The 8,152-nt window shown below is 48.2% G+C and overlaps 2 protein-coding genes and 1 long non-coding RNA gene across 3 annotated transcripts; 1 reads left to right on the top strand and 2 right to left on the bottom strand.

Moving 5' to 3' along the window:
* Positions 1–3: 3 nt before the first annotated feature.
* SMIM7 (small integral membrane protein 7) lies at positions 4–2,183 on the bottom strand. Its single transcript, XM_062618687.1, has 5 exons — positions 2,093–2,183; positions 1,969–2,010; positions 1,830–1,882; positions 1,131–1,221; positions 4–690 (listed from the first exon to the last, which is right to left on the bottom strand). Exons 1-5 carry the CDS (start codon positions 2,116–2,118, stop codon positions 675–677), a joined length of 228 nt encoding a protein of 75 aa, XP_062474671.1. The 5' UTR covers positions 2,119–2,183; the 3' UTR covers positions 4–674.
* A 17-nt stretch (positions 2,184–2,200) lies between these two features.
* TMEM38A (transmembrane protein 38A) lies at positions 2,201–7,151 on the top strand. The gene is made up of 6 exons (XM_062618686.1): positions 2,201–2,388; positions 4,372–4,528; positions 5,065–5,249; positions 5,839–5,926; positions 6,027–6,144; positions 6,451–7,151. Exons 1-6 carry the CDS (start codon positions 2,265–2,267, stop codon positions 6,670–6,672), a joined length of 894 nt encoding a protein of 297 aa, XP_062474670.1. The 5' UTR covers positions 2,201–2,264; the 3' UTR covers positions 6,673–7,151.
* On the bottom strand, positions 4,835–6,612 carry LOC134163645 (uncharacterized). Its single transcript, XR_009964785.1, has 2 exons — positions 6,485–6,612; positions 4,835–5,282 (listed from the first exon to the last, which is right to left on the bottom strand). It is a non-coding gene; the product is annotated as an uncharacterized LOC134163645 (long non-coding RNA).
* Positions 7,152–8,152: the final 1,001 nt, after the last annotated feature.

The following is an 8,152-nucleotide window of genomic DNA, read 5'->3' as shown; positions in this document are numbered from 1 at the left end:
AAATACCCTTAAATAAAGCAACTTTATTCAACCAAATCCAAGATACTTCCAAAATTGATGCCTTCACATTGGCTTACAGAATTATTTTGCTATTTATCCCTTACATATTGCTTAGAAAAAAAAAAATCTTCACTTTGAAATTTTAATTTAAAAAGTATTTTGTTGGAAAAAAACCCAAACTGGAAGTTGAGAATCCCATTGTTTTCAATCAGCCTTCTCTATTTCTCCCAACAAACGAAACTGGAGTAGCGAGAAGTGACACCAACACCATGCTCAACCTTAAGAGGCTTGAGAAGTGTGGCTTGCAAGCGATACGGACAAGGGTGACATTAGGAGCCACATCCACTGACCCTGCAGGGTTTCAGGACCCTCCAGTTCTCCCCCTGCCTGCTCTAAGCTGAGCAAAACGACTCTTGAGTTCTCTATTTCAGTGAAGTTGAAACAATTGTGAAGGTTTTGGCCCAGGGGCCTCAAGGCTCAGCCGCCGGCTGGAAGCGGAGGGCACACACCGCGGTACAGGAGGGGCTGGAGAGGGTGAGCGCGTGAGGAGCTCGCGCCCATGGCCAGGCCACGGTCCAGGGCTGTGTGTGGAAAGCGTCATCTTGTACTCCATAGAAAAATGGTTCCCAGCCAAAAGTCTCTTCCAAGTCAACAGATGGGTTCGTGGATGGTCTTCAAGATCCAAATAACCTAGTGGATGGGACAGAAAAGAAAGAGGAGATGAGAACCAGCTACAACTGAACTAAACTGAACTACTGGGACTAAAACCTGTTGAGAGACTCTTCTCAAGGCTGATTCCATGCTATTACTTGGTGGGTTCACCTCCACCCTCCCCAAATGAAAACCTTCCCAAAATGCTGACCTAAATGGTGTTTTACCTAAGCAACGCCCAACAAAGAGCGCTGTATCTAAGGCTAAATGACTTCCATGCTGCAGAGGTTTTCATGCACTAGCAGAAAGCTGTGAGGTCAACTGCCATCTCTTTAATGAGTGAAATAAATGAAATGAAAAGGAATTACGGAACAAGAGTGGCAGAGAAAGAGATCCAAAGACACATCTATATGCAAGAAAAATCTAGCACACAGGACTTCCTCCAAACGAATGGCACAATGCTGCACGGTGTTACTTACACAATCATACAGAACATCATGAAGATATTCCAGAGGGCAATGAAGATTCGAAAATACCTGAGACTCAGCAGGAACTCTCTGATGTTGTCACCTAAAAATCAAGAGTGACAAATACCTGAGACACTGCCAAGTCCTGTGTTCAACACCACCTGAAAAGCATCAGCAATCCCAGCACAAGGTCAGGCAAACAAAGACCTGGAAGCTGGAAGCTTTGTATTGATGATCTGTGCTCTGTTCAGTGCATCCCTGTAAGGGCATGTGGCAAAAGGAACACGAAGTGACAAAATGGGGTTATGCTACAAAGGGATGCTAGCCCTTTGCTGGAGTTTACAGCCTTCCTGCGACTTCTGACACCAAAACCCAGAAATGGGGCTGCCTCTGTGGCACAACAATGCAAACAGAAATGTGTAATTTGTACATTTCCTCTCCAGTCCCCAGGCTGGGATCAACACGTTTCTATGGAAGCATTGCCAAGGAAAAATGTCGGCTGTTGTTTAATAAACCAGGCACTCCAGGCCCCGAGGAATTCGCATCCGAGGAAAACGAGGTTAAACTTGGCCTTTAGCGCCTCGAAAACGTTGGGATCATGGATTCCCTTCGGGAAACGCCCGCTCCTGTACGCAGCCAGCGCTGGCGAGAGAGGCGGCGCCGAAGCAGGGGGAGGACACCCAGGCCCCTCGCCCGCGTCCCCTCCGTTACCGGTCGTGGGTTCCCTCGCCTCCTCGCCGAACCCCTCCGTGTCCCTCTTCCTCCTGCAGAGAGAAGCGCCGGTGTGAGGCAGGCTGACAGCCCCCCCTCCCCGCCACCTCCCTGCCGTATTCCCTCCCTCTGCGCTCACAGCCTGAAGTTGAGCACGGCCCCGGCGTTCACCAGCAGCGTCCTAAGGGAGAGACAGAGACCGAGCGTCAGGCGCGGCCCAACCGGGCCCAGCCCGGCCGCGCCCGGCCCCCCGCGCCCGGTACCCGCAGAGCAGCAGGTCCCCGATCATGGCGGCAGCTCTGGCGGCGGAAGCGGAAGGGGCGGGCGCTGCCGCTCGGTGGAGGGGTGGCACCGGGGCGGAGGCTCCGCGTCCGGACACCGGCCGCCGGTGGCGGCGGGGAAGCGAGCGGCGCCTGGGCCTTGCACCGCAGCGCCATGGAGCTGGCGGCGGCCCTGCCGCTCGGGGAGCTGGCGGCCGCCTTCGCGGCGCTGCCCGTGTTCCCGCTCTTCGACACCGCGTACTTCATCGTCTCCGTCCTCTACCTCAAGTACGAGCCAGGTGAGCGCGGAGCCGAGCCCTTGGAGGCTCCCGGAGGAGCGGCAGCGGCCCCGTCCGTGAGGGCCGGGCCGGGGTGGGTGCCATGGGGCTGTAGGTGCGCGTTGCGGGGGGGGGGCAGCTGCAGTGCTCCTGCCCTGTTTCCCTTGGGATAAACCTGACGCTTGGGGCATGAAGTATGCCCCCCAGCCGGGCCCTGGGTGTCAGGGCCTGGTGCTGCTGCTGCTTCCGGGGTGCCCCGCGTGTCTCAATGTAAAGCAGAAACCTCCAAGAAGGAGTGAGTTTTGAGAATCAATCGTGCTTTTTATTTCACGCTGGATCCCAGCCACATTGAGTTATGGAAGTTCAGTCACTTCTCTGCTGCTGCAACAGGATTTAGCGTTACGGCCGTGTCCCGCTGCTTGGCTTCTCTATTTCTGGGGCAATACCTCCTCCTATTTATATACAAGCAGGTTGTCAGTAAACCCGTGGGGTTTTTCCACCTGCCAGACCATGCTGTAACCTGAGCTTTCGCTTTCTGCCCTGCTGCAGCCCGGCTGTGCCTTGCTGTTTTCCAAATGCTGCCTTCTCCATGTGGTTTTGATAGCGTGTGCGCTCTTCAGGCTGGTTTCAATGGTCTCAGTGTAACTGCCTGATGGCTGAGAGGAAAACCTCCAACAACACCCTTTGGTAGGGGTTTTCAATCCTCTGGTTGTGAGAGCTCTGTGCTGTACAATCCATATTCGGTTCTATTGACGCTCCATGTGAACACAAGTGCTGGGTTTTCAAGGCCTGATCACTTAATGCCAGCGTGAAGTCCTGAAGGGACCAGTTAACAGGCAGCCCTTATGAAAACAGCTTTTACAGCTCTGTAAGCCCTGTAATCCGCTTGGACTGGGTAAAGCTGGGGTGTTGTTTTCACTAGATTCCTACAGTGCTTCATCCCACGGATCCTCTGCTGAAGATCGGTGTCAGGACAGCAATGGCCCTGTTCCTCCTTGGGGATAGCGTGGCCGTGGAGCCAAAGAAAAACAAGTGTTACTAAATTAAGCCTACATGTTCCTATAGAACCAGCTTCATGTCATAGCTCTTGCAGCTGTCTTGTTTCCACTGTGTTTTCAGCTGGATCAAATGTCTTTGAGGATGGAAGAGTCCGAGCAGTCATAGTTTTAGCATATGCTGATTCGCATACTGCTAATTAAGGTCAGTAATGCTGACAGAACATTTTAGTGCTCTTTCTTTTAATTGCCTGTCACTGGCTTACGGAACAGAGCTTGGTGTCTGAAATGGTGCACGATGGACTCCAGAACAGTTTAAGGTGATGAAACAGTCTTACGGAACTGATGTTCCTGAGAGACTTCCTTGGAGAAGTACAGAGGTGGCTGAAAACAGAGGAATTAAATATCAGTGGGAAAAGAACATAATGTACTGCCAAATAGTCACAGTTTAATATCTAGTTGTATTTTCAGAGGGTGTTTCCAAACTAGTACAGGAGCAGGGAAGAATCCTCAAATCCGCCTCTTTCAAATGAAGATTAAGAATTACTGTTCTATTTTTACAGGTTATCTTATAAATGAAAGAGCTGAACAGGTTGCTCATGAATTCTAGAGGGCACCTAGGTTGAAGCAATGGAGAGAATGGTACTAGTTTCACCTTACTTTTAGACTGTACAAAGACACTGATTTCAAGGGGAAAATGTCCTTTCTGATTGCAGTAAGTAGCAGCAAATCCAGGAGATAAACTCTTAGTCAAATCATACACTTCCAATGACTCAGTTCACTTGAAACCCCATGGGGGGGGCTGCAAGCTGCAATCACATGTATCTCTTGCCAGTATCTGGTACTTGCTCAGGTTTCACCAAATACACATCTTTGTATTTTATTTTACAAGCCCTTTTCTTTTACTTAGTTTGTTGGAGAACATGCCCCACAAGCCTCCTTCTTAGGCGGCCTTGAAGTTTCTGCTTACTTGCTGGATCTACTTTCTCATTTAGCCTTTGCTTCACAGGAGCTGTGGAGATGTCTCGCAAGAGCCCTTTTGCCTCCTGGCTTTGTGCTATGCTCCACTGCTTTGGAAGCTACATTCTTGCTGATCTGTTACTTGGAGAATCACCTATTGATTACTTCAGTAACAACTCCAGTGTCATCCTGGCCACAGCAGTCTGGTGAGTCTCTGCACTCCACCTCATTTACTAAGCACGCGACGCTGCTGGCTGCGTTCAAACCCATCTGCTTGTGTGACACACGTGTATAAGCTTCCTTGGATTAAGTGGGGAAAGAAGAGGTGGGGTGAGGGAGTCTTTTGAGTCTTTTGTATTCCTAGATCCAGTTTCCAGTTTCTCTGACTGGCTGTCTACTGCTTCGATAATACAGGTTGGGTCCAGTCCAACCACTGGGCATTTCTATATATAGCTGCCGCAGAAGCAGCACGCACTTACGGATACCACATTTAGTAGAGGAGTGGCACACGCTGGAAATCTGGGGGCATTTTATTCATCACGTTAGTGAAATGTGCACAAATTAACCACAGTTACTCCACGTTTCATTTCCTCACTGCATCTGGGTTGCATGATAGAACCAGCACTTCCTTCTCCCCAACATAATTCAGGCTAACACTACAGTACACCTCATCAATCCTCTCTGCACATCTCAAATCAGGACAAGCAAGTTGGTCCTCACATTCTTTGTGGTTTTGTTCCAGGTATTTGATATTCTTCTGTCCCATGAACCTCTTCTACAAGTGTGTCAGCTTTCTGCCAGTGAAGCTCATCTTTGTGGCAATGAAGGAGGTGGTCAGAGTTCGCAAGATCGCAGCTGGGGTCCACCACGCTCACCACCACTACCACCATGGCTGGTTCATTATGATGGCTATTGGATGGGTCAAAGGTGAAAGATGAGATGCTCTAAATGCACCCAGCCCTCCGGGGAGGGACAGGAGAATCTGTGAGTGAGGCTGAAGGTGACCACGTCACCCAGTGCTGGCCAGCAGCTAGTGGATGTGGTCAGCTGGCTCCCATCAATCATGTTCCCTAGAACACAGGTATTTAGTCATCCTTGCACAATGGTTGTCAGCTGAGTCATCATCTGACTTTATTGGAGGCATAAAGAACTGGAGTCACTATGAAATAAGGGGGTAGAATTCAGGAATTCCTTATTTTCTCATGTGTTTGACTGTCTGGCCTCACACATATCTCTTCAGGGGGGTTCTATTATGTTGAACAGCCCAGTCAGTTTTCCTTTAGCTTGTGTTTGGAGCAAGCATTTGAGATTCAGTAAATGCAACAGAGGCAAATGCTTTTTTCATCAGGTAACACTTTATGGCACATCCAGAAAGCATTTGCCCTGCTCTGTTTAGGCTATCTTGGGAAGAATATCATTTGTTCCCTTTAGGTTGTCATCCCTTGGGGATCTAGAAAGACAGCAGAGCTCTCCTCTGCTGTGGCAGTTCTAGCTGTTCGTTTTCACTGTTTCACAGGTTCTGGTGTTGCTTTGATGTCTAACTTTGAGCAACTACTCCGTGGGGTCTGGAAGCCAGAAACAAATGAAATTCTTCGTATGTCCTTGTAAGTAGGTAGCCTGTAAATTCTCTTGTCAGCCTAAAAATGGCATTTAAAGAACCATTCAGGACTGGATGCAAACCTAGACAACTTATTTCTCTTGTAGCCCTACAAAGGCTAGTCTGTATGGTACAGTCCTCTTCACTCTGCAACAGACTCACTGGCTCCCTATCTCTGAAGCCAACCTCATCTTCTTTTTCACCATGTTCATGATAGTTTGCAAGGTAAGTTAACAGCAGGCCTACTGCAAACAAATCCACAGAACCAGAGAAAGGGTACACACTTCAACTGGGGGTGTCCACCTTCCCGAGCCACTACTGAAGGCATTGGCTGTACATATCAGGGGATTTGCTCAGGAAATTAAGAGTCTAAATTGTCCCTCCTATCAGAAGTATGGGAGAAAATCCTTGTGCTACAGCTGAGTCATGTAGCAGTAGGGACTTCTACCTGGTCTAAGTGGAATGCTCCTTCCTAGCTTATATTTCATAGCTGACGTATGTGATCTCTGAGGATTCACTTTTGCATGGCAGGTTTTCATGACGGCAACTCACTCTCACGCCTCACCTTTTGCTCCGGTGGAAAACTTCATCTGTCCAGTTTTCTTCGGCTCCGTTTCCAGTGGACACAGCAGTCACCATCACGATCATCATGGGGCCTCCCATGAGGTTTCCCATCCTCCGCCGCCTCCTGCCAAGTCAAAAGAAGAGCTAAATGAAGGCACAAGAAAACGGAAAGCCAAGAAAGCTGAATAAAGAAGCAACCACACAGTAAATAGGCCAGGAAAATTCTTCCAGAACTGAGTCTCAAAGCCACCTGTGACCTCCTTTATCCTCCAGTCCTTCTCTCTCAGACTCCAGGAGAGGTGGAAGCCAGGATACTGCCAGGCGGGTCCCTGAATTTCATTTGTGCTCTCTGTGCTGCTGCTGGTCTCTCTATTCTGATCACATTGTCGGGGATTCGTAGGTTTGGGCCAGGATGATCAGCGGGTGCCGGTTCTCAGGCTGTCAGCAGCTACGATGCAGCTCGTTCAACTGATGTAAAATCTTTCACTGTGTTTATTTATGAATGGAGGTGATGGTTAGTGCTCCCGCAACTCTTAAATCCCTTAGAGTTTTCATTGACCTTTTTAATGTCTACCAAAAAACCAAACTGTTTAGGTGCAATCAATGTGGAAATTGGATTTTATACTCAATGAAATGCAACGAGTCTCACATGAGCCTGATCTAATTTTCCCTAGCTCCCACCTCTGCCATATCTCCAATTAATATGACATTTCAGATGCGGTAAGGACACTGACTCTGGTGTCCTGGCCAAGCTTTCTCTCACTGAATTTCCCTCTGATAATGGATAGAACATTGTCACTTTCTTACCTAAGTCTGTGTTTGCAAGAGCTTTGAAGCTGTGAAATGCTCCGAGTGCTATGTACTGGTACTGTTAGTATTCTAAACTGTTATGTAGCGTTGCTGCATGTTGTTAAGTGTGTCCCACCTCAAACCTGATCATACTGAACTAAGCACATTTCCGGTTGGTTTGTAATCCTGTGGGATACAAGAAGGGTGTGTGAGTGTAAATAAGTATTTATTACTATTTATTTATAATTGCCAGGGCACCTAATTCATGGGCCTGAATGTGGCTTTTTTAAAACAGTGCATCTTTCTGTAGAGAATTGGCTATTTCTAAGTGTGGTCCTAAGCCCACAGCCACACACTGGTTTGTGCCCGAAGCAGTGATTTTTGGTGTGCTCTTCACCCTTTATATCTTAAGTGAAGATATATATATCTTCACTTAAGATACACCCTTTATATCTTATACAGGCTGAAGAAGTGGATTCCACACCAGCTGATTGAAACTGCTTTAAAGGACTGATAGCTAGAGATGCAGATTACCCCTTGTAGGTCCATTTTGGCCAAACTACTGGTTTGTGAAAACAGCTTGTGCCCTCCCTTGTTCAGAGAGGAACCTGTCAGTTCTGCTTAGTGAATACTGCCTTTTAGACTAGTTTTAAGCTGTTCTTATCACCGATTTTGTTCTCGGAAGTGTCCTCATCCAAGGGCTGGGATCACTGCAGTGACAATAGCACGTGTGGGGACAGAGCACTGAGCTTTCAGTTAGGCAGCATGTGCCATCCCTAGCAATAGGCTTTGCTGCTGTCATTTTGCAACTGGGAATAGAAATAGGATTGAAAGGGTTGAAGAAAAGCAGGTTTGAGGTTTTTTGTATCCCTGTTAAAAT

This window comes from Pezoporus occidentalis, unplaced genomic scaffold, assembly GCF_034315485.1.
Source record: "Pezoporus occidentalis ecotype Australia unplaced genomic scaffold, CSIRO_AGI_Poc_V1 ctg202, whole genome shotgun sequence".
Classification (NCBI taxonomy): Eukaryota; Metazoa; Chordata; class Aves; order Psittaciformes; family Psittacidae; genus Pezoporus; species Pezoporus occidentalis.
This window is presented reverse-complemented; position numbering and strand designations above follow the sequence as displayed.

What these genes read in the sequence shown, in the direction of transcription:
- SMIM7 (XM_062618687.1), bottom strand. Translation starts at nt 2,118, where the DNA reads ATGATCGGGGACCTGCTGCTCTGCGG. An exon ending in GGGGACCTGCTGCTCTGCGG is followed by an intron (nt 2,011 to 2,092) that starts GTACCGGGCGCG and finishes TCTCTCCCTTAG; the next exon opens with GACGCTGCTGGTGAACGCCG. An exon ending in GGCGAGGGAACCCACGACCG is followed by an intron (nt 1,222 to 1,829) that starts GTAACGGAGGGG and finishes CTTGATTTTTAG; the next exon opens with GTGACAACATCAGAGAGTTC.
- TMEM38A (XM_062618686.1), top strand. Translation starts at nt 2,265, where the DNA reads ATGGAGCTGGCGGCGGCCCTGCCGCTCGGGGAGCTGGCGGCCGCCTTC. An exon ending in CTACCTCAAGTACGAGCCAG is followed by an intron (nt 2,389 to 4,371) that starts GTGAGCGCGGAG and finishes TTTGCTTCACAG; the next exon opens with GAGCTGTGGAGATGTCTCGC. An exon ending in GGCTATTGGATGGGTCAAAG is followed by an intron (nt 5,250 to 5,838) that starts GTGAAAGATGAG and finishes ACTGTTTCACAG; the next exon opens with GTTCTGGTGTTGCTTTGATG.